The following is a 26,435-nucleotide window of genomic DNA, read 5'->3' on the forward strand; positions in this document are numbered from 1 at the left end:
ACAGAGAGCTGTTCTGCAGGCACAGCGGGTCCGGGGTGACCGGCTGGTTGATGGTCTTCTGGAAGGCCTCCTGCTGCAGCTGCATGAGGATCCGGTTGGCCTGCTGCCGCTCCGCCTCGCGCTCCTCCGCCGTCTGCCGCCTGGAACAGCGATAAGGAGACACCGCGGAGCGGTTTACACATCCGACCAAAACTCTTTGTTACCTACAGCCTAATCATTAGCCTATAATATGCTATGTATGATAACAATCAGCCATAGGGCCTATAGGCCAGTGGTTCTCAACAGTGGTGGAGTCTAATGGATTTTAGTGGGTAGGCTACACTGTACTGCAGTAGGCTATATAATGGCCAGAATCTGCCTTTTCCTGTATTCGGATACACTTTTATGCACCAATTTACGGTGGAAATACCTTGATTTAGCCTATGTGAAGAAGAAAATAACAGATGACAATTCAAAATGTATCAAAAATATAATGGAAAGTATGTTGTTGCGTATCATGGGGATTTTTAAGTGGGTATATGGAAATCCTGGAGCTTTCCTAGTGGGTATACTGCATATACCTGAGTATCACATAGACTACACCACTGGTTCTCAAGCTTTTGCCAATAATGCTCCACCTTTCAATAGTTTTTTAAGCCATGTACCCCCTAACAAGCACGAATAATTTTTGGTAGAAAAGAAAAGTCTCTATAAAGAGGAAGAATACAGTGATGTCAGCGATAGATTTACCAAACAACAGCCTTGGACCTGGAACACATTTAGATGCTGATGAAAAAAGGCGAAAAAACTTGGAAAAAAGACGGTAGAAAGAAGGAGGTAAGGCAAGAATAGGTCGAAAATAGTAAACTTTGAAAAAAGCAATAACTACTTTGAAAAAAAAAAAAAACAGTAGAAAGAAGGAAGGCAACACTAGGGCGACAAAGGTGGCAAAAAATTCCAAAAAGCGACACACTTCAAAAAAAGAGACGAAAATTTGACGAAAAAAAGACGGTAGAAAAAAGTAAGGAAGAAAGACAAGAACAGGTCAAAACACGACAAAACTTCAAAAACAGCGACAAAAACTTGGAAAAAAAGAGAAGTAACTGAAAAAATGTTACATACCCCTGCAGTCCTCCAAAGTACCCCTAGGGGTACACGTACCCCCATTTGAGAAACCTATAGCCTAGGCCTACTGTACTCAGTGGTAGCCTACCTCTGCGTATACAGGCCTAGGCTACTAGCCTACTTATAGCGTATGTGCCTATAGTCCATAGTTTTATGAACAAATGGCAACAGTTGGTCAAACTGTCTGAAGACACGACATCGAGTCATTAGGCTGTTTGGTGAGAACACGTACAGGATATATCACTGAAGATAATATTAGATATTTATTTATTTAGGGTATTTTAGTTAAAATAAGTGTTTGTAAATCATTATTGTGAAAATTGTAGTAGGGTTTTTAAATGAATTCCAATAATTAGTTCAAAAAAATAGAGGACGATGACGTGTGACGCTTACATTTTTAAAAACAAAAACGTACACATAGCCTACATTCTCTGTTTTTTAATCTGCCCTTCTTTCCTCTGACATTAACGATGATTATTTCTGCAAAAATGAAAACTGCAGTGACAAGTTTACTCCCTTTCATCTACAAAGATAGGTTACTACAGGCCTAGCCTAGCCTAGCCTAGCCTACTGTAAGACAGATTCATGCTGAATCCATTTTTAAATGCCCTTTTATGACACATCCAAATGGTAGGTCTATGATACTGTATTTGTTTTATTTAATGAAAATGTTGGTCGTCCTTTAACCACATTTCAGTTTGACAAATGATTTGCCGAAAATAAGAGTTAGCCTAAGTGAACGGGTAATAGCCTATAAATGGTTCAGCCTCTTGTCCTGTCACGTCTAGACTAGACTCCTGGCTGCTCTGCGGGCCTCCATATCCGACCTCTGCAGCAGCTCGACTGGTCTTCAACCCCCCCAAGTGGGCTCCTCTCACACTACACCTTCATCAGTCCCAGCTTACATCCAGGACTAGGGTTGGGTATCGTTTGGATTTTTACGATTCCGATGCCGAACCGGTACTATTTTTGGGGCTTTTCCGCATTTAATTTTTACAAGACAGCTAGGTGAGAAAGGGGGAAGACATGCAGGAGATCGTCACAGGTCGGACTCAAACCCTGGACCCCTGCGTCGAGGCATAAACCTCCACGTATATGTGCGCCTGTTCTACCCACTGAGCCAACCCAGCCACACGCCAAACTGGTACCTTTAAAACTATTCCAGTTCCTAAACCGATTCTTGAAAAACTGAAAAATAGTGAGTTTCTTTTTTTATTGAAAATTATTTAAATTTAACAATATATTAATGTTTTAAAGTACTTAAATATATAATAAGTAAACCTAAGTCACCTAACAGTGAATGGTTAATATGCTTTTACCTCCATTTTGGTGAGCCCAATTTACGGTAGCTAGCTGACAGAAGACTACAGAGAAAGTGGGATATTTTGCGTCCGTTTTGATGAGCCCAGAGGGGAAAATATGGCATTTTAAAAATAGCCTAGATTTACGGTAGCTAGCTAACGGTAGACTACAGAGAAAGGGGGATATTTTTACGTCCGTTTCGCACATTAAGTGGAACCGAAATGAGGAGCCAAAATTTGCGTTATAATCCTGTCCGATTCCCACCGGTTGCGTAGGAACCGGTTCCATAGTGAAACCGGGTTTCGGTACCCAACCCTATCCAGGACATGGTTAAACCTTACACCCCAGCCCGTCCACTCCGCTCTGCAATCGGCCAATCTGCTCGCTGCTCCCTCACAGCGAGGGACGACTAATCGCTCGACAAAATCCCGACTTTTTGCTGCCCTGGCTCCTGAATGGTGGAACGAGCTCCCCCACTGAGATCAGGACAGCTGGAACACGTCTTCCGTCGCAGACCAAAAACACATCTCTTGGCTAAGAAGATGATGGTAAAAGTAGTTTGGCTTATTTGAAGCTATAAGCTTCTTCTTCTATGTAATTCTTGCTGTTCTAAGTTTGTACCTTCATGGTTGAATGCACTTATTGGTAGTAGCTTTGCATAAAAGCATCAGCTAAATGAAATGTAACGTAATCAATAAGCATTTTATTTCTGCTATTTGAGGCTTTATTACTCTAACTGACACCACTCCTTTCTAAACTTGTTCAATTGAAGGGAAGCTTAATGTCTCCTGGTGCATGTGGAGTCTCTACGTATGGAGCTGAGCGCAAGTTCTTTCAGGATGACTTCCTAAACATAATCACTCCTCACTCCACTGAATGGATCAGCTGTAGAGGTGTTCACTTTAGTCTTAACCAATCAGAAGCGGCCATGAAATTCACGAGCCAATCACTGCACAACTTCCCTGTTTTAAACCTGTCTCTCTCTCTGCTGCTCAGTTGTCATTTCAGGATACGAGCACCACCCTCCTCCTCCCCTGCTCCTCTGGTCTTCGCCCCTCACGGCTCCTGGGGCCTCTCCCGGCTCCTGGGGCCTCTCCCGGCGGCCTTCGGTATTGGTCTTCAGGCTCCTTACGCCACCATCAGTGTCTAGACTCCATCTAGACACTAGGCTAGGCCAGGCCTGTAGTAACCTATCTTCATACTTTGGCCCTACCCCTTTTTAAAAGTATCTCAGAATTTGTAAATGATGGTGGAGTCTAATCTCCAAAGACTGTACTGTACATTTCACGCACATGTACAATAAATCATCACATATCAGAAATGAAGTCTCCTGATTGAAATATCAACAGTCAGCAAATATGTTCAGTGGCCATTTTCAGAATTAGATTTTTTATACAACACTCTTGTAATCTTCATGAAAGGAATTTCTATTCATTGTGTCCACACTATTTAGATACCAATGAGTAACTAAATAATAGGAACTCTTCTCAGTATAATACAGTCACACAGCTGCACAACCTGCAGAGACTAGTTCTGCTACTAAAGCTAAAACTCTTGTGTTGACGTTGATTATTTTTTGTCTCAGAAATCTGCTTAAACATGTACACGTAGTAGTGTAGTAGCCTAAGCAATGACACATAACAGGGACCAAAAAGCTTTTATAAAAACCACTTAAGGAGCCAAATGGGCCTCCAGGCCTCCATAAAGAATGCAGAGCCTCTTTGGTTGGTTGCTCCAAATATTCCCACAATCCCAATTAGCTTTGTAGAGATAACAATGCATTGGAAATAAGTTTAAACAAAAAGAAAAGAAAGATGATTCAACATGACTTCACCTCCATTTGGTGCGTCTGTTTTGGAACCAGGTTTTGACCTGGGCGTCGGTCATCTTCAGGGCCTTGGCGAGGGCGGCCCGCTCGGCGGACGCCAGGTACTTCTGCCGATGGAAGCGCTTCTCCAGCTCACAGATCTGCAGCCGAGTGAAGGACGTGCGAGGCTTCTTCTTCTTAGGAGGCGTCCTGTTCTGGTAGGGGTGACCTACACGACGTGTTACAGTGAGGGGTGAGAGGGACACTGGACAGGAGGACAGGACAGGACAGGACAGGACAGGACAGGACAGGACAGGACAGGACAGGACAGGACAGAAAAGCAAGAGGAAACCAAAGGAGACGACAGGAAAGGAAAGGAAAGGTCAAAGCAGGGTACGCAGGACAACCAGACAGAAAATGACAGAGCAGCACAGTGGTGTAGTCTACGTGATACACAGAAAGCTCCAGGATTTCCATATACCCACCTAAAAATGCCCAACGACACACAACAACATACTTTCCATTATTTTTTTTTATATATTTTGAATTGTCATCTGTGTTTTTCTTCTTCACATAGGCTGAATAAAGGTATTTCCACCGTAAATTGGTGCATAAAAGTGTATCAGAATACAGGAAATGAAGTCGCTCAAAACTTCCCTGAAAGAGGACACCCCCACTCACCAAAAGGCAGATATATATATATATATATACAGTGCAGTATACCCACTACAATACATTAGACTGCACTGGAGCAACAATATAGTAGCCTACCTTTAAAATGGAAGAGTCCAGTGACAGACTGGCCATCTGGAATTTGGGCAAATGCCAGAAGGGCCGCCTCCCTATGGACCCCTATGGGCCACTACTGATAAATTATCTGGTTCATTTTGAAGTTATTGTATGCATGCAGCCACAAATACTCAAGATCTTGGGTGGAAAGATTCACTCCAAGCTAGCTACTGTCAAAAAATAGGGCCGTGTGTTGTACATGCCAGCGCCGTTTTTTGATCCTAGTCCGTCACTGGAAGAGTCATATATTATTATTATTATTTATAAGATTCAAAAATGGCATACAGCATACAGTCTGTTTCAATATTGTCCTGCACAGCCATTTATAACTGTAGGAAATGCAACACTCACACTGCATAATTCATTGTTTTGAAGTCCTATGCTCATGTATTAATTGTTTGACCGTAACACCATTGTGTGTGTATGTTGTGCATTTATTTGCACATTTATTTCTTATACCATAACCCAAGAACCTCTGGGGAACCTTCGGAGAACTGGATTGTTTTTTTTTTTCAGTTCAATTTTGTATATTTATATATATTTATAGCTTATAATTACATTTTTATTTTTTTTTATTTTGACGGAAGCCATGACCAAAAAACGTTTCCAGATCTGTTTTTTATTTATTTATTTGTTTTGTATTCATATTTAACCCACGGCTCATTCAAAGACCTTTGGAGAACTTGTTTTCTGCGAGTGAAATTTTGACAAAATGACTGATCACAAGAAATAACTAGCCAACGGTATTGTGACTACACAAGTCACTCAAGTGTTCGGTTGTAAATGGCTTATACATTTGATATCTATTTACATTTGAAGTGCAGTGGGAGTTTCAAATAGGCAGAGCGTGTAGAGAAAGAGAAAGGAAGAGTGCAGCGGGGAGAGACCCATTCCACAGCACACACGAGAAATAATCATAGCAGTCTTAAATTAGTAAATAATAATACCACACTAGAGGGAGTACTTCAGTCTACAGTTTTACAGTAATACTGTAGTGTATTACTGTGCAAGAAGGAGCGCTACCGCAGGTCCTTCATTCCAGCAGCAGTCCGACTCTTTAATGCGACGTCATAATGTAGCACCGCTCGCCGCTTCTGCAACATGAGCCATCACTGGACAATATTCTGCACTATGCAATATTTATTTATCACTATTTGTTACCTTCAACTGCAATATTTCATTTCTATCCATCTGTATATCTGTGGTTATATACTGTTTATATAAGGGTGTTTATTATGTAAATACGTTTGTTTTATTACTATTATTATTATTAGAACTAATTCTATTTTTTTCTATTTCTTATACTTTATGTATATTTTTTTCTCCTATGTCTACTTCATGTGTATTTGTGTTATTCTGATGTGTGTAATTTTTTTTCTTGTGAGCTGCTGTAGCACAGGAAATTCCCCATCGTGGGATTTTATCTTATTACTGCTCAGAATCTAAATAGCCTACATAGGCCTACACTAACTTCACTATATATACAGTGCTGCTCATAAGTATTCATACCCATGCTAAAGTTGACTAAAAAGAGGAATAAAAAAATCATCTTTTGGAAATTGATCTTAATGCCTTAATTAAAACAATGAGGAACAGTCCGACGTTTTAAGGCCCTTCACCATATCTCACGATTGGCATGGTTTCATCTCAGTTAGCCTAATAGCTAACTGAGATAAGATCCATATCAATGCAAACCAGCTATTAGGCTAACTGAAATAAAACCATGCCAATCAATTTTTCCTCCTTTTTTTAATTAAGATCAATTTCCAAAAGATGATTTTTTTATTCCTCTTTTTAGTCAACTTTAGCATGGGTATGAATACTTATGAGCAGCACTGTATATATATATATATATACATATATAATTAAAACCATATGCAGTTTTGTTAATGATAAGTTTCTTATTATAAAAGGGTGATTCTTGTTTGTATTGTAAGCCTACATTATTAACAATAAAAAGATGAAGTAAATAAACTTCTGGATTTTAACTTTTCATATTCTTTTTTATATTATTTTCAAGTTTTCATAAATGACAGCTGTGCACCGTGATCAGCCGCCTTCAGTTAGTTCCCAATTAATTTGGCCTTTGTTGACTGACTGAAATCTGGAGTCATTCATCACGGATTCATTTGCGAAGTGAAATTCTTTCTAGGGTGGGTACACATGAGCAGGCAAATTATTATTATTTTTTTAAAGATAATTTTTTGGGTCTTTTCCGCCTTAAATTTTTGACACGACAGCTAGGTGAGAGAGAGTGGGGGGAAGACACCCAGGAATTCGTCACGGGTCGGATTCCTCTCAGTAGCCTACATGTGGGCCTGCTCTACCCACTGACCTAACCCGGCCACTCCGGCCAGAAAATGCTTAAACCATTTTTAGTTGTCTTCCATTCTACTTGTCGTCCTGAAAATCCACACTTTTTTCTGACGTTTTCGTCTCTTTTACTTTTTTTTCAATGTTTTTTTTGACGTTTAACGCTTCTTTCACTACCATGTATAAACACCACTAACACCAACTTATTACCAGTTTTACACTCATTTTTGGAATCCAAGGTCAGTAGGACCTACACCTCATTTATAGGAAATTATACCTAATTCTTGAGTTAAAAAAAGCAGAAATTATGAATTATTTAGAGTCATATTAAAGGAAGGATGATTACAGGAGGGTAAATGTCAATGTTCAGTCTGGTTTTGAATTAAATTTTTTATAAAACACCCAAAAGTGAAATGAAAGTAGAGATCCTAGCTTTTGTTGTACTTGCGAAGCGCGATGTGTGGAATCATCCCAATGAGATATAGTAACAAAGAAAGCCATATTTCTGAGATAGACATTTTGAAAAACGGGTCAAATCTGACCCGAAGACAACACACGGGTTAAATGATTTACAAGAAAAAGCTGCAGCTGCAATTATATTTTCTAAATAGGCTACTTTGTCTTTAAAAAATACACTTTTTACACTTTATTATATATATATATTATAGGCTTTTATATTATATTATATTATATTAGCCTATATTATATTATATTATATTATATGGGCCTACCTGTGAACCTGTCTTTGGTGTAGCGTCGGTTGCTCTCCATCCAGGGGAACGTCATGTTGCTGATGTTCCCGCGGCCGCTTACCGGCGGAGCGGACGAGTTCCCGCCGCTCACAGGCCGGTGCGCGGGGACACGGATGACCCTGGAGGAGCTCACGTTAGTCCCGCTCGCATTCACGCCCGCGTTCATGTGGTAGGCCCCGCCGAGGGAAGCCACCCCGCACGAGTTGCCGGTGCCGTTATATCCGGCGTTACCGTACATATAGCCGGCGCCGTTCACGCCGCTGCTCGCGTAGCTGTCGTAGGCCCCGTGTCCGTAGTCCGGCTCGTGCATCCTCGCGCCCAGCATGCAGCTCTGCTCCACGTTACTAAGGATCTGATCGATGCCGAAGCTGATGGGCTCCGCGTGCGCGTGCTGCTGCAGATGGGCCCCCAGTAGGCCTATCCCTATGTGATCCATGGCCTCCGCGAGCCTCACCCCCCCCAACAGCTCCGGCGCGAGGAACAACAGAGGATGCTCCACGCGCCGCTCCCCGGACTCTACGTCTGGGCTTCTTCTGCTCGAGCTCCAGTCGTTATCTAGTGAGTGTGCCGGCGGGCGCACGTGTGTGCGTCTGTCTGTGTGTGCACGCAGGAGAGGAGCGCGAGGCTGGACTGTTTGTCTTCCCCCCCACTCCTCCTCTGCCGCGCGAGGACATCAATCAAGCTGCCAAATAGACAGCGCGAGATTAAGACCCAATTTGAGGCCTGGAAACTCGATTGGCTAAAGACTGCGCGAGCCCTATGGAGGCTTCATGGCACACTTCATAAAACACTGATTAACAGCTGATCAATATGGTGATCTGCTTCACACTGCCCCTCTCACACACACACACACACACACACACACACACACACACACACACACACACACGCACGCGCGCTCCTGAGTTTATTTTATTCTAAAGAAGATCTAGTTTACAGTTCCGCTGGTGTTTTTGCTCAGGTGTATCAGTGCTTGTTGTCCCATTGAGAATATCTATAGCCTGTAGGCTACATTTCACATTTTTGCGACCATTTAGTTTTTTGTAGGCCTACTTTTTTTTTCTTGATCGCGGAGCTGCTCTTTATTTTCAGTATCCTACAGATAAAGTCTAAACTGAGCAAAGAGACACACTGTGCGGCTAGTTTATAACCGTAGTGGTTGCAGCAACACACATTATCTACGCCTTTCTATCGCGAATTAATTCTCCAACGAGTTATTACAATCAAACCATTCAGATTGTATAACTGATTGAATTAAAGTCACAGGCAGTCGGAGGATACACTGTTGGATATCTGGAGATCGAACATTTCTTTTTGTTCGGCTATATTTTGGATAATTCTTCCCACAGTGTTTCCATGCATTGTTTCTGTAACATTTTCATACAAAATAATGAGCATGATGGCTCTCAGTTATGGCTTACTGACTCGGAGCTATATATATCAAGGGCCCGTTGTCTCATAATCCGCCCATGAATTTATGAATTTAGCACATTGGAAAGACATTATTCATCTGTAGCAAACATATACAATTAATTCAACAAAGGCTCCACACCAATAGGCATTTATCTTTCAAATCTTTATGAATCATTAATAGGTGAAACTTCCTTGTTTGGGTCTATTTTGTGGAATTTTTGGAACCTTAATAAATGTAATTAATGGGTTGAAATAATAGGCTACAGTAGCCTATAAATCACTGAAAAAATGATTGATGTTTAATATAGGCTGCTCATTTATTGTTATGGAGCTGGCGCCATTACTAATTCATGTTCAGAGTGATGACATTGCTGCAAACACGGACCCGTTTTTTTTTTTTTTTTTTTTGTATTCGTTCACGTGGGAACGGAACAGAGCCGCATGTTTCCAGGAGGAGAGTTAAAGTGACATTTTAATAATACAAACTATAAATATATATATTTGTAAATAAATGATGGGTCATTATTTGGCATTAGGGCTATATTCATTAAAAAAAAATTATTAATGAATCCAAAATGATCACTGACTGGTTTAAATTAGAGAGACGTTCATTGTGCCATAAACAAATAGAAGGCAACTATGTTTAATCGTAAAAATAACGAGCGGCGTATTTCCTATTTATAATGATTTACACACACACACACACACACACACACACACACACACACACACACACACACACACACACACACACACACACTCCACAACAATCCAATGGCAAACGTGACCATGTGACGCATTGGTTTTCTCTCCTTCTAAAAGCCACGTGGGACTTAATTACTTAACACAGGGCATTAAGGTATTAATATTTGATATGCTTCGAGCAGCTCTCATGGCCAATTGACCGACAGCAAATGTTAAAGCAAGCGGTAGCCTATCTGCACATTGAGACACACTTACACATGTTTAAGTGTGTGCCAATGATAAACATAAGAGACTGGAAACAGCGGCCAAATGACTGAGATGAAATGCAAAAGAGGAGTAATGCCGCGCAGTGTGTAGACTTTAAATGGAATTTAAAACTTGGACTTTTAAACACAAATCACATCACACAAGGAAGAGAACAAAAAAATAGAATAGAATAGAAATTATAAAAAAAGAACACAGAAAGACAGAAAATAAGACAGCAACCTAACGCACAAAAAAGAGGGGGCAGCTCCCCTGTGTGTGTGTGTGTGTGTGTGTGTATCCATCTACAGTGTGATAATCTCAGACCTGATATAGTTGAAACAAACCTACTAACAGCGGTACAAGTGATTTTGCTTTTATTTCATGAGGCTAAATGATTTGTCTCCTTACTTGAAAAGGAGACAGTTTTGATTTATCGAGCATTTAAACAGCACTTTCAAACGCATCCTCTCACTATTCTCACATTTTATACACAGGTTCAACATTTTAAAAAATATTTACAGAAAAACACATATAAAAAAACACAATTCAACATTCTCAAAACACATATAGTTCAGATGCAGCCCAGTGCATTTCTGTTTTTTGTGCATCTTGCTTCCTGAATAACCTACTTTAGGCCTAAAACCAAGCACATTTCCAGTTTATTAGATTGACCTATAGCTAAAACAGTCTTCAATAAATCCATAGCCTATGTTCAGCTTGGTTTTGACTCAACATCATGTTATGTTATGTTATGATTGTCTAAGCTACTGGATGCCTAACATTTCCCTCAGGATGAATAAAGTATCTATCTATCTATCTATCTATCTATCTATCTATCTATCTATCTATCTATCTATCTATCTATGCTCATTGTGCTGCTGTTAAACTTGGTTGTGTTATTATGTGTTTCTTACTGCATTTATTCATATCAATTATTTATATATCCATGAATGACAGCCTCCAAAAGTAGCTTAAAGAACACCACTTTAAAAAGTTTGAACTGAAACTGAGCCTAGTCTAAATCCAAAACGTTCCACTTCCAGGGTGCGTATTTATGAATACTTCTATGGCCACGCCAAGACCCGCCCTTCAATAGCATTCACACACTACTATTGGCCAGGCGTCCATGCTTACGCAAGGTAACGTAACCTGGTTTGTTCAGGTCCTATCCCCTGACCAATCGGCTATCCTAACCTTAACCGCTCGAGGTCAAATGCCTAACCCCAACCAATCAAACTGCTTCATAGGGCCGGGCCTTGGCGTGGCCATAGTAGGATTCATAAATAAGCTTCCAGGGTTGCTCTCGTTCTGCTGGAAATTCCGCCGGATGTCACTCTTTTCGGATGTCCGTTTTTGGGATGTCCCGTTACCTTCCGCTTTCTTTGTGTTGTAATTTAAAAAGCCGTTTTCTGAGGACTATGGTTAACTTCTCCTCAGATCTCTGCAGGGTAAATCCAGACAGCTAGCTAGACTATCTGTCCAATCAGAGTTTTCTCTCGCACGACTAAAACTACTTTTGAACGTACACATGTTCCACCAAAACAAGTTCCTTCCTGAGGCTATTTTGCAGAGGCAACGTGGCTCCGCTCTGCGCTTAGCGCTAAAGAAATGCCAATAAACCAGAGCATGCCATGCGGACTAGCCAGACCTTCCTCCGCGGCGCTGTGGAGGAAGGTTTGGCAATGCGAGACTACTTCCATAATGACTCTTGGACATTTTGCTGTCCCCTCTGATTTCAGTCAGTGCCTTAGCAACTGTTATTAATTCATCAATTGAAAAAAAAAAAATTGATATAAGCGTTGCTTGATCTGTCCCTCCAAAAATTAGGATTTGCAAGGGTTAGGAAATGATAATGAACTGCACTGTCATCTCAAAGTCCCACACGTTTCAACCTTTCAGTTGTATTCGACTGTTAGTTTCAGCTCGGTGTATGCAATAAACCAATGGCAACCGATTGTGGATATCAAGGAATCGCGTCACATTAAAGTTGACACCAAAAAGTTTCCAATAATCTGAAATGAACAGCAAACGGAGTCCAAATGGTTAACCCATGTTCAGCAACCATTTCAAAAGAAATGCATCCCAGTGGAGGGGCAGAGCAGCCATTAGACATGGTGTCTGTGTGCGATGATTATAAAGATCTCGACTGACACCCAAAACGACAAATATGAGCGTTCTTTGTAAAGCTAGTGTTTAGCTAGTGCGTAGTTTCTGCCGCCCTCATGAGGAATTCTAAGTTATAAAAGCAAAACTGTCGGCGCGTCCACATGATACAAGCCTTCAGTGAAACTCGGCAACCTGATCTCACAGAATTCCGTGAAATGAACACGGCCCCTTAAGTTAAGGAAAAGGTCGTGGGTGGGCTTACGTTTCAGTGACAAGCGGGACAACAACGGGACAGTTGGGTTTAGGAAACGTGACACGCGGGACACAATCCCCGGTCTCCTGTGTGAAAATCCTGCGTTTTTTTTAGCCTCTGCAGATTTTTGGGCTTTCATACTACTCGCTACTGAAGTCGCTCCTAATGCCACGCCATCTTCTCATTGACTTTACAGTGGCATTGTTTTCCGTGGTGGCCGCACGGAATTTTCACACATTCTGTGCCACCACCGCGTAATGCGCTGTTAACAATTCGTGATCATTTCACGGAATGGGCCCTCAAGTGGGGAAGCAGTGCCGATCATCCGGGTAATTCTATATGAGGAAGTGGATCATTTTTGGCTTTGTGCACCACTGAGCAAATCTCATAGGAATGAACGCTGTATGCAGGTTTTTTATTATATATCCACGGTGGCCTTCTGTTTCAAGTTGTATTTTTGAAGGTTAATGTAGGTTCATTCAGGAAGATGCTTTACATTTTCTCTTTCTCACTCTCTCTTTCTCTTTCTCTTTCTCTTTCTCTCTCTCTCTCTCTCTCTCTCTCTCTCTCTCTCTCTCTTTCTATCTCTCTCAATTCAATTCAAATTGCTTTATTGGCATGTGTGTCAGAAAAAAACATTACTGCCAAAACATCAAGGATAATAAGATGAGAAGAATACATACATACATACAATTCATTGAGTAAACTAAGATATACACATTTAAAAAGAAAAAGAAAAATGAAGAAAAACAACAACAACAACAACAACCTGAGAAACACATGAAGGAGGACTCAGTGAGAAGGCCGAGTAAAGGAGATGAACTCCAGATGTTGTGTGTTGTTATGCTGGCTGTCTCTCAGGCTGGGACATGCACTCACACTATTTCCCTCCTCGAGCATAAGCAAGCACTTGACCCGGTCCGAACAGGTCAGATGTTAGAATGAAATCTAGTTCTGGGAGACTTTAACAATTCATATCAGACAATTCATATTAAGAATACAGTTTATTGTAGTCACCATCACCATTACATCTTTGAGATCCTTCAAGACATCTTTGTTCATTTACTTGAAAACAAGCAATTGTTGTAAGTGCTTTCCATAAAGCTGGATTTCTTTCTGGTGTAATTGTTTTTTTGGTTATCAGATTTTTTTTCTCTGGTTAACACCAGTTTGTAGCTGTGACTGTCCTTCCTTTACCGTACCTGAAGTTGCTGCATTCTGGCTGCTGTCTGGAGATTCCTTCATGCACAACTCGTATTCTTTCGGATGTTTCATACGCAAATATCTTAACAGCGGTGATTTTGTGTATAGTTTAGGGTCCTCGTCACCACGAGACCAAGGGGCATTGCAAATTGAACATGTAGCTCGACTTGAATGGCCTTCTTTTGACTGAAAGTACAGCCAAACAACAACTTTTTCTGCTCACAAGTTCCATTTTCACTTTCTCACAGCTTACTGCCATTGCTAGGTTGCTACTGCATTCCGTCTAGCTCCAACTACGTCATTACGTCAACCACGTAACTCTACAAAGAGTAGTGAAGTAACAAGATGGTTCAGTCCAAGATGGCGGAGCTGCAGCTCTGTCATGGGTGCGTTTGTTTGCAATGGAACGTTTTATTGAGTTTCACCTCTTGTTACTTCTATACTCTTTGGCAAGAGTTTCTCATCTCGTTACTTCTCTTTGGTACCGTTCGGTTTGGTCGAAAAAAATTCTAACGTTCAGCAATACCCGAACTCCGTCGAAAAGCCCAAAGTTCTGCCGAATTCCGAACCGAACTCTGGGTTCGGTGCATCCCTAGTACATAATGTTTATTAGTGCGAGAACAGAACAGACATGAGGGAGTGAGATAAATGGTCAGCCTGAATCAAATCTAGAATTAGTTTGGTTCAGTACGCTAGACATCCTTTTCAGGCTCAGGCTGATATTATGGGATAACTACTACTACTGCTTCTACTACTACTACTACTACTACTACTACTACTACTACTCCTACTACTACTAATACTAATAATACAAATATATTTTCCTGAATAAGATGAGATGCAGATGGAACAGAAAATAGGATTTTTATGACTACGTATGAATAACTATAGAGTCACTGTTGGTGCTGGGCTTGCTACTACTTCCACAGTTCTAGTTCTAGTATTACACATCATGCAATATTATTTATATTGTATTTAAGCTGTTTTACAACATGCCCATCAGATCAGCTGACCAATCAAAGAACAGATTTCGATCGAAGGGGTGTTGGCTCATAGGACACACCCACGGTCTCTCACTCGCAGCTCCTCCAGGATCCTCCGCTCTCCTCCAAGACACATTCAAGGGACCGGAACGAGGGCAGACCTCAAACCATTTCTGGGTCACGGGCTGGAAGAGGAGCGAGGAAGAAAGTAAGCAGAATCATTTAGTTATTTCAAGTTCATGTCACCGACAATGCACACTAATAATACATCAATAAATGTAAAATGTGCCAGAATTAGCCGGGAGGCTATTTCACACACACACACACACACACACACACACACACACACACACACACACACACACACACACACACACACACACACACACACACACACACACACACACACACACTATCTTTGTGGGGACCGGTCATTGACATAATGCATTCCCTAGCCCCTTACCCTAACCTTAACCATCCCAACTAAATGCCTAACCTTAACCCTTACCCTCACCCTAACCATAACCTAATTCTAACCCTAATCCTACAACCAAGTCTTAACCCTCAAACTGCCCTTTAAACTTGTGGGGTCCAGCATTTTGGCCCCACAAAGCTGTCGGGACCCCACAAGTATACTGTACTCCTGGTTTTTGGACCCCACGAATATAATTAAACAATCCTACACACACACACACACACACACACACACACACACACACACACACACACACACACACACACACACACCACATAACAAACGACACACAATAGCATAGACATACATTTTGGTGGATATGCACAAAAACAACATTGGTGGGACATTAGCAAGCAACAGAAGATTAGCCTAACTAAACAATAATGAAACAATTTCAGAGCAGAAGAGACGAGGTGGCAGCAGCATGTAGGGTCTAAATTTATGTTGACAGTGCTGACTACTTGTTAGCCACTCAGATAGATAGATAGATAGATAGATAGATAGATAAATAGATAGATAGATAGATAAATGGACTTTATTAGTAATCCCAAATTGGTAAATTACTCTGTTGCAGCAAGTTACAGTAAAGATAAGTTTTAAAATTTTGAATGTGACTTGGGATAGAGTTCCAGCCACAAGCAGCCCTGACAGAAAAATCCGTTTGACTGAATGAACTTTTTCATAACGGGACAACAAGAATGACATCTTGCCGCCCTCCGTGTAGATCTTGGTGCTGTGTTTACAAACTGGCTCAATACGGGAGGAGCTTGTCCATGTAATATTTCATACATAAGACAGAGATCTGTATATGTTATCAGGTTTTCCTAACTTAAAAGGTTATGTGTGTTTTTTTTTGTTTTTTTAAATATGGCAATGATTATAGTTTATGGACTTTAAGAGTTTGTTTGTATAGGGAGTGTAGTGGTTTGAGAGAAGTGCTGCTTGGATGGAAGGCATGTGGGTTGTTCTCTTTTTGTGTACCTTTGCAGAGTGTTGGATCCTGGCTGAATAGAAAGGGAACCTGGAGCTGCTTTACTTTGAGACTGACACAAGTTAATAAAGTCTCTGTGTCAGGTCTGAAATAACAGTTTGAGGCACTGAAACACAGAGATAAGTGAGTGATCATCCTGTTTATTTAGACACAATTTACACAGGAAAACCTGTGCTGTATGGACTCCATGAGAGCCCCACAGCAGGAGGAAACACACACGCACACACACACACACACACACACACACACACACACACACACACACACACACACACACACACACACACACACACACACACAGGCTGTTTTGGTTGTCCATCAGTCCATCATTGTGTCTTATCAGTAAGAAATGTGAGGAGGAAAATATTTTCACTTTCAGACGCTTTGGACAAGTGGGAAAAGATGCTCTAAAAGTGTTCATATTCTGCTTTTTGGCTTTTTCCTTTTCCTTTATTGTGTTATATATCTTTTTTGTGCACGTTATAAGTTTACAAAGTCAAGCAGCCCAAAGTCCCCCCCAAAGGGACTTACCATCTCCAACAGAAAACACTGTTCACAAACTGCTCCAAACAGCTCTATTGTAGTCCAGCCTTTACTTCAGAGACAAACGTGGTCACTTTGGAACACACGTTATAATGCTCGCCTAGCTGCTAGCATAGCACGCCCTCATACTCTGCTTCTGACTGGCTAGTAGTCCTTACTGTCAGGGCACGCCCTCATACTCTGCTTCTTACTGGCTAGTAGTCCTTACTGTCAGGGCACGCCCTCATACTCTGCTTCTGACTGGCTAGTAGTCCTTACTTAGCTACTGTTAAACCATGTAAACCTATTCTGGTACAACCTCTAAATAAAATTATGAACCTGAAATTGAGCATAATATGAGCACTTCAAGGGCTTTGCCATTGATTTGCTGGTCACCAAAGTGTGAAACAGTCCTTGACAGAGCGAGTACTTTCTAACTTGAAGCACCCATACCTGCTACATTCAGTTCACAAATGTGTTATTTGCTTTTTGTATTCCTTGGTGTGTGGTCTGTCCTGCTGAAAAGGAGGTGTTGCACCCTAAAAGTCCGGTTTGTGTTGAGATAAAACAAGAACTGTAGTTAGCATGAGCAGCAAGCATGACTGAACAGACCTATAGTGGGACCCCTATTGAAACTCAAAATACATCAAGAGAAAATTGAACGAAAAAGACTGCACTACCCACAGACACAGAGTAACTAATGTAAGTAATGTCTTGGTAGTGAAGTGCAGAAAGTCCACAACAATACCATTGACTGTGTTTTCTTAAGCAGGAGTATTACTATTATACTATTAATACTAGTATTAGTATTTGCTGCAACACAATGTGATGCCATCTGGCAAACCGCTTCGTTGGCCAATCAAATACTGTTTAGTGCAAGCGTGAATTCCTGGTAGATGACTTTGTAACATGAACGTATTTCTTCTGTTTGCTTCACAATCAACGTGACCAAAGATAAAATAGTTTTCACTTTCATAACTTTCCAGAGTTGTAAAACTAACGCTGAGTTTGGCGCTATAATCCGTCACCTTACTTCCTGCTTTGGTTCTGTCGTAATTAATGCTGCGTTCGAGGCAACCTGTAACCTGTGTTTTCACAACCTTCTCTCCGTGAAAGCAGTCAAACCTTACTCCCCGTGAACTGGTACCAGATGGTTGGACTACCAGTTACAGTTTTTGACGTCACACACACATAAACAACAGTGGCGACCCCTGTTGATGCTGTACAGACGCCGGTAATTAACAGTGAGAAATAGAAATAGACATAAATAGGCAACGTAAAGTAATTCCGCACATTGTAATCAAAGCAATACACATACGATTGTGTCCTACTACAGGTTATGTTTATTAAATAATGCCCAAAATATGTCGCCGAATATGTCGCCGAACGCTAGCTTACATCAACATTAGGTAGCTGCTAGCTAACGTTAACGTTAGGTAGCCTAACCTGAACCCTGCCAACGGCACAATGTTTAGCTAGCCAGCTTTAACGGTGTGCCAAATGTCATTATTTTTATCATCAGACGCACAAATATGCTGTACATACATGCTCGCGCAAATGAAGTGAGCAGCCACTTGTGCGAGCAGAGCTTGGCTGATGCGATTTTAACCAGGGTAAGGTGTTTACATGGCATTTGAGAAACCGGGGTATTGCCTTTATCCGAATATAATAATAATAACTGCATACACACTAAATGTTGGCAATGGCAATTGAAATGGTCAGGGCTGTTATTTAGAAAACCTGGCTGCAGTTAGAATATCCCAGCACAGTACCGGTTGGTCTGTAGTCTGCTGTCTCTCTCTGCCTCTATTTGTCCATCTGTCTCTGTTCAGCTTACTTATTTCAGTTTATATTTTTGTCCAACCTGTCCACTATCTCATGTGGAAAACACTGGTACTGGGGTAGTCCCTCTCCTGAGGCAAAGGACTGCTGTTTTCTTTCCTGCTGTGATTGACAGCTCCCTATCAGTGCACTTATCATCTGAATGTCAAGGACTTCCAGAAAATCCCATTTTCAGGTGATTGATGCAAGCCAGTCAGCAATGAAGAGAGAGAGATAGAGTGAAAGCGAAAGAGTGGATCACAGAGACAGCAAGAGCAGACAAACCTTACCAATTAATGTGGAAGCAGTGAACATTTTTTTTAAAAAGTGGGCTAAACATAGTTAAAAATTTAGTTTTTTGTTTATGTAAGTTTAGCCTATAACTATTGTTGTCATTACAACAGTATTTCAATGGAAAGCACATCCCAGCTACACTATGAAATGCTCTGTATATGGTAACCAGCCTGTCAATTATGACTTAATCTTGACCACAATTTTCTTAGTAAGTTAAATGTAACACATTTGAAATGAGGTTATATCTTTTAAGACAGTAGAACATTAATGTATATGATTTTACCATCCCATGCAAAAATACTTGACAGATAAATCTAGATATGATATCACGTATTACTGTAAACTTGCAAAATAAATAACATGAATAAATATGAAATAAACACAACTGGTCAGTTGCAGGCTTTATTTTTACTTTCCCAGTTCTTTAAGATATTGAAAGAAAAGCTCTGTTTAAAGGTTGGACAATTTATGAAGCATAATTTGCTGACTGACAGTCAATATGGATCACAACAGATCAACATCTTTGGTGCTAATTGAATTAAGGTGAGCATAAATCAACATGTTTCATTATTTCTTGTGGAGTACCTCAGGGGTCAGTATTAGGCCTGAAACTGTTTATTTTGTACATCCGAAATGATACATGCAGAGCATCAAAAATACTGCAATTTGTTTTCTCTGCAGATTATACCAATATTTTCTGTTCTGTCGAGAAAGAACAAAACAAAGATTATGCTGTTTGGAAATTGGAAAACAAACACTTAGGTACAAGTCAATATAGAAAGAGTATATGAAAATACATTTCTGGGTGTGATATTAGACCACAAAATCAGCTGGAAACCTCATATAAAACATGTGCCAGCAAAGTTGTCAAGAAGTGTTGCAATTCTTAAAAAAACAAGGCACATTCTGGATCATAAAGCATTGTACACTCTGTTTTGTTCACTTATAGTACCATCTTTGAATTATTGTGTGGAGGTATGGTGTAAAACGTACAGAGTCCAGAGTTCTTGGGGACTGTGATGACCACAGCCATCTTAAAAGTCAACTATTGCAGGTTTATTTTTTCTGGAATAAGTGTTTGTTTTGTTTTGATTGTTATTTGTAGTTTAATTAGTACTGTTTTACTGTTATTTCCCCTTTTGTGTCAAACCTGGTCTGGTCTGGTCTGCCAGTATATATGTTCCCTTTGTTGCATGTTTGTTAGGTCAGGACAGTTGTATGTTAAGCTTGTTCTGTAAAGTACTTTAGTTCTGTTCTGTTTAGTTGACCTCTTTAATGGGCCCAGAACTTATCTTCATTTTTGTTGCTTAATATTTTGGTATTTTTGGGTAACTAAAAACCCTTTTTTGAAACGTACCTGTGACTCAATATGCCTTACTGCTTGGTCCCTCATAGGGGCAGAGGGGAGGGGAGGGAGAGAGGGAAATAGCTCATTTATATTGTATATAATATACCTAAACAATCGCTCCAGATAGCAAGCCCTTGTCCTGTGTGAAATTGCTTAACATGGGCACCGAAAGGAAGCAGGCAGCGCTTCAGCGGTCGGTGTAGATGTAAACCCGGTGAAAGATAAACTACTGAAATAACAAAAGGAGTAGGCCTACACCTTATAAAGAAAGGAGAAATTGTCTTTAAAATAGAAGCATTTTCTAGTAGCACAAGGAAATGTTTCACTTTCAGTTTCCAGCAGAGATATTAACATTGGTGCATTGAGGACAGCACTAAAAGATTTAAACAGTTGTCAGATGGTAGTAGATGTACAGTGTGGGTTTGTCCATGAACAAATGCTGCAGCTCCTCCACCAACATTTGAAATTGTGCTACATAATTAATATGGGGTGCAACCATAGACTGTTAAAACTAGGGTGCAATCTAGGTCCAGTCTGTTTTTAAAAAAAAGTAAAAAAATATAAAATAATTTACACAATAACACTTTAAATGACTAATTCAGAACAATAACTTTTTGAAAATAGCATGACAGGACACGGACAGGTCACGCAACTTAACGAGTTGAGTTTAGTGATCATTGCCTTTAAGTTCAGCCAAGAAAAGGTGCCTGTGAGCCTGGTATCGGTCACCGTGGGCTAGTCTCGGTTTGCCAGACCATCCATACGCTGCTGCTTTCAGAAACATTTAAAAGTTACATATACTAACTTGTGTTTTCCCCTTAACTTCTCCGGGACACAAACTCTGCACCCCCGCAAGAAAGCCCTGTGTTTTAGGACAAACCCATCCACCGTGACCTCTTCCCTAAGTGGATCTTCGAGGTTTTATACAGCGGCAGTCAATGTGGTTGTGGTCAAATGAATTATAGTGCATTATTTTTGTTGTTATATGTATGAATGGTTTATGAGAACAGTCTGAAGAAAGGTCCCCACCTGGAATCAAACCAGGGATGTTGCAGTAACGTGGTTGGCGCCTTGACAATGTGGCAATCAGGACAGCCAGACATACTGTGACATCTAAAATATTACTTTTTTCTTGTTGGGTTTTGGTTTTCTTTGGTATGGCCTGTTATGGCATCTCTCTTCATGTTGCATTGGTGTACAATATTACTAACACAAACCAAAACTTACAGTAATAGACCCACAACGTTTCCCATATAAGGCCTCTTGTCAGTCAGGTTCAGTGTTGTTGAACTCTTGAGGAGAATAGATTGAATGGCTGATGGGAGGAATGGGGAGGAAACTGGGAATGCTTGATGCTTGGCCCGACCTTTCAGAGCGGATAATGAAGACATCTCTAATGTAGGATTATAGATGGTTGTGTGAATTTCCACAGAGAAAGATCCATGTTGGCATCAACCATCAAATTGACTGAATTCTAAATATGGATAACCAATAATGCTCTAAGAGAGTTCTTGAAACCTAAAAGGGGAGCCCTGATGGCGTATCCATACATGGTTTTCATCTGTTCACATGCTGGAATAGGAGAAAAAAAAATGCTCTGGCTTGTTTGCATTTCTTTAAACCAATCACAATCGTCTAAGCTCCGGATGTAACTTGTTTTGATTGAACATTTGCACGCAAGCTCTGGAGTGGTGGACGCCCCTCAAAGTAAATGCCTTATAAAATATTAGTTGAAGTTAATTGTTCACTCACATACTGCAGTAACGTTAGCTATATTTTACTAAATTAGCGGAATAGGTGGTTTAATGTAATTTGCTCTTACCAGTGTATAGCCATATTAAAGGCAGGGTTGGTATTTATTTCCAATAGACAGTACCAGTCAAAAGTTTGGACACGCTTTCTCATTCACTTGAATACACCTTTTTATAAATTTTTTGAAATAGTCTTTACACCTCGGCAGCAATAAATAACTTATGGGCTCTGAAAATGGAGCAAAAAATAAACGTCATCTGTAGCTGCTGTAATCCTGTACAAATGCCCACCAATCACTGCCTCATGGTCCGCTTAGAAAGAACCAACTTGCCCCGCTGCAAGTACTCTACCCCTCCCGTGACGAGCCTGAGCTCAATGCGCATTGTCGCTGCCGGAGTTCTTGCAAGTCTAATGCCGTGGTCCCTTGCAACCAGAGATGCACCAGATCCAGGAAGGCCAAATATTGGGCTTTTTAGAATTCTTTTCGACTGAACCGAACCCTACGCTTGCATTACGCAATACGTAATGACACCGCCGTTGATTACGGGAAACTGTTTATGTGGGTGGAGTGTTCAATGCAGTAGGCTGTGAGGAAGTGAAAATGGAACTCGTGAGCAGAATAAGTGTTGTTTGGCAGTACTTTCAGTCAAAAGAAGGCCATTCAAGTCCAGCTACATGTTCAATTTACAATGCTGATTTGTCTCGTGGTGGCGAGGACCCTAAACAATACACAACATCGCCGCTGTTTTGCGTATGAAACATCCGAAAGAATACGAGTTGTGCATGAAGGAATCTACAGACAGGTACGGCAAAATACACTGCTGTGAACATTGTTTACTTTATTAATGTGTTAACTGTGTTAATGGACTGAGGATGGGAGTAGGATTCGGTATTTGGTATTCGGTATTCGGTATTCGGTATTCGGTATTCGGTATTCGGTATTCGGTATTCGGTTTTGGATTCGGATTCGGATTCGGCATTCAACCGAACCCCAAAAATCTGGATTTGGTTCATCCCTACTTGCAACTGCCCGCCCTGCTAAAAATGAAGAATGAGAAAAAAAAGAGAGTGAAGCTGAAAAAGCGGCGATGCAGCGGTGCTAGTGCCCTGAGGGTTAGACAGAGGCCCGAGGAGATGCTACTTTCAAATCTTGCCAACGAATGTTTCTGGTGATGTGTATAGGATGGAGAACTAGCCATACTTACCACTCAGCTGCTCTCACAGAAAGGCTTTTTTTTATTACCTATTCATCCCACTACTTCCACTTGTCCTGATTGATGTGTAACTACTGTGAATACTCTTTACTATTTTTCTGTCATATAAATATATGTAAAAAGTTGACATTAGGGATGTGGTTTACCGAAATGTACTGTACCAAAGCAGAATATAAGGTATCTAAGGAAAGGTCTACACACCACTTCTACACACTGGTTCACAGTTTTATTAATAACTTTGCAATGTGCAATGTATTCATGAGCAGCTCTAACCATCTTCTGCTGTTTAGTTTGTGTACATTTGTGCTCTGCTGTGGCCATGTGGTTGCAATGACGGTGAGCAAAGGCACAACCATGGTTATTGAAAACTAGAATACTATGACTTCACGGCCATTTGGAATACTGGTGTTGGTTTCCCTGAATACAACATACTGACACGTTTGCATATTGTAACTATTGAGTCCATACGTGTACTTTGTAATTGTACAATGGTTATCTGAGGTGTGTAATGCTTTAGTTTTACATTTCAGCTTTGTACAGGGCAGTTTATCTCAAACACATTGACTTCATTGACTATGAATGGATGGATACTGGCCTTTTTACCAAATCATTACCTAAAAAAATGCTGGAAGTTGCACCACGAGGAAGGTCTCTGAAATAGAGATACCAAGCTTTGTTAGACATTAGATGGGAATAACCTATAGACACATGTTTGATCAATGCACATAGTGTGAAAAGGGCCCAATAACTGATTTTGTCTCCAAACCTAAAATAAAAAGTTCCATTTTATTTCATCAGAAGTGGTCAAATGTTCTAAAAAGTTTTGATCATACAATTTCATTTTTTTAAATTTTATACCACATTATTATCCGCACTCAATCTGTCAACCATGTTCACAGTTGGCTCTGTGGTAACAAGTTAGGGCAGCATTTGTCATTAGAGCTGAAGTCATAGACACAACATAGCAGTGATACTGCAGTCCATCTCTGGAGCCCATGTGGATTTCCCTTTTTAGACCAAACACAATCTATCAAACAGCCATCAGTGTGACTGTGTGCAAATAACACCATGATAATTACATGATAACAACCTTTACGCAGGATGAACTGAAAGCCGGGTTTTATATATTCAGTACATATATATAATCATGTAGAGTCTAAAATGTCCTCTCTAATGTCCCCATAGTAGAACACTGACATGTGTCTGAGCTGACTATCTGGAGCAGACGGTAAGTAAACATCATTTGAGTCTCTCTTCATCTGGAAAACTCCTAATTGTCTGGTTAAAGTCATATCATCTTACTGACATGTTTTCCCCTCTGGGGCCTAAGCCATTTTTTTTATTCCAATATTTGGGTTGCATGGTTTCCTTGTGTAGAAGTGCTTGTATAACCTCAACACAACAATGCACAATCAAGTTATAGCATTTTTTTTTTCGGGGCAAGCTGACAAAAGAAAAAACTAAACAACAATTTAATCTCACAGAAATGTATTGAAATCACACAGAGAACAATAATGAGCAAGACTTTTGGCTTTTAAAATGTTTTTTTCTGCTTCCTTTGTGTTTGTTTGTGTGGATTTCTGAGGACTATCAATGGTTAACTGCTCCTCAGATCTCTGCAGTGGCACTGTTATTACGTCCAGTGCTTAGCGCCGCCCAAGACTATTGTGATTGGTTTAAAGAAATGCCAATAAACCAGAGCACGTTTTTCTCCCATCCTGGAATGCTGTGTGGACGAGCGAGACCTTCCTCCGCTGCACTGTGGAGGTAGGTCCGGCAATGCAAGACTAGTATATGTAGTAGCAAAGTAACACATTTTGAGAGCAACTCACTACCTAGCAAACTGCTAACTTCCCATTCTATTTCTATTATTCCAAAAAAGTAAGTAATTAAAAGATTGCTTTTGTGTGAGATTTTTTACTGATTACATGCTATGATAAAGGAACCTTTTACATTACTTTTTTTATTTGCTGTGCTGCTGTTATCTATGGTTTGTCCCCTTGACTTTCTCCATCACAATGTGAGTCAGAACTAGAACATGAAGCTGTTGTAATACTAACACTTGCTACTACCACATCATCCACATCTCCAAACCTGTTAGGACCCCTGTTAGTGCAGTTTCTGGCAGTATGAGCATCCATGCCTGCCCGCCTAGTAGCAGTCACTTTAGGGACTTTGTGATTTCCATGATAATGCATCAGCATTGCCATGCCGTAGTCCTGCTCTGTGATCAATTTGAAAGTTATATTGACTCAGTTCCTCCAGCCACCTTGCCAGAGAAACAGTCAGGTCAGACCATTGTGGTCTGTGAGAAGTGAAAGCTTCAACAAAGAAGATAGTGTCTGTGCTGTCTCGTAAACTATCACAGCATTAAGTTCCCTCCTGGTTACGCAGCATTGCTGCTGTGGGCTCTAAAGGTGTGAGCTACCATAGGCTATTACTTTACTTTACCCTCTTGAGACAGCACAGCACCCTTATGTAGACATTAGAAGCATCAGGATAAACTGGCCATCAGAGGTAGGATACCACAGTATGGGTCATTCAATGGACTGCAGATCTCTGAGAATGCCTTCACCAAGTAGTTACAGAGCCTGAGAAATGCTTGAAGCTGTTGTAGGTTCATGGGAGGACTCCAATCTTAGATGTCCTGGAGGAGTACTGAGTTTGGACTGATACCTTGTCCATCGACCACATGGCCAAGGACTAGGTCCTCATCCTTCAGCAGGTGGCTCTTGGGCGGTTTGAGATTACTTTTGGCCAGTTTCTCCACAGTCATAGCAGGCACCCCTTTGATTGGAAGATGGGCTTGATGATCAGAAGCAGCCTACTGGACTGGGGGAACTCCGTGGGAGACCTCATGAGTTGCCATGCCCAGCTTGGAAGGGCTACGTCAGCAGCATCAGATGGATAAGACTGACCATACCGCTAAATCAACTGTTCAGTGAGAAGACCATAGTCTTCTCTTACATGTTTCGTCAGGTAAAAGATGAAGCAGTGCCTCTCAGTTGCTCATGGACCTTGTCCACCCTCTCTGCTCTGGTC

General features: G+C 40.8%; 1 protein-coding gene across 1 annotated transcript in view; it reads right to left on the minus strand.

The window, feature by feature from the left end:
• Positions 1-26,169, minus strand: part of tlx1 (T cell leukemia homeobox 1) — a 27,104-nt gene extending 935 nt beyond the window's left edge. The window contains exons 1-4 of the mRNA XM_028604169.1: positions 26,070-26,169; positions 8,047-8,661; positions 4,241-4,478; positions 1-140 (exon numbers count right to left, since the gene is read on the minus strand). The exon at positions 1-140 is cut by the window's left edge and continues 935 nt beyond it. Coding sequence (XP_028459970.1) covers positions 1-140; positions 4,241-4,478; positions 8,047-8,661; positions 26,070-26,169 — 1,093 coding nt within the window. The remainder of the gene's footprint in view (positions 141-4,240; positions 4,479-8,046; positions 8,662-26,069) is intronic.
• Positions 26,170-26,435: the final 266 nt, after the last annotated feature.

This window comes from Perca flavescens, chromosome 17 (assembly GCF_004354835.1).
Source record: "Perca flavescens isolate YP-PL-M2 chromosome 17, PFLA_1.0, whole genome shotgun sequence".
NCBI classification, from domain to species: domain Eukaryota; kingdom Metazoa; phylum Chordata; class Actinopteri; order Perciformes; family Percidae; genus Perca; species Perca flavescens.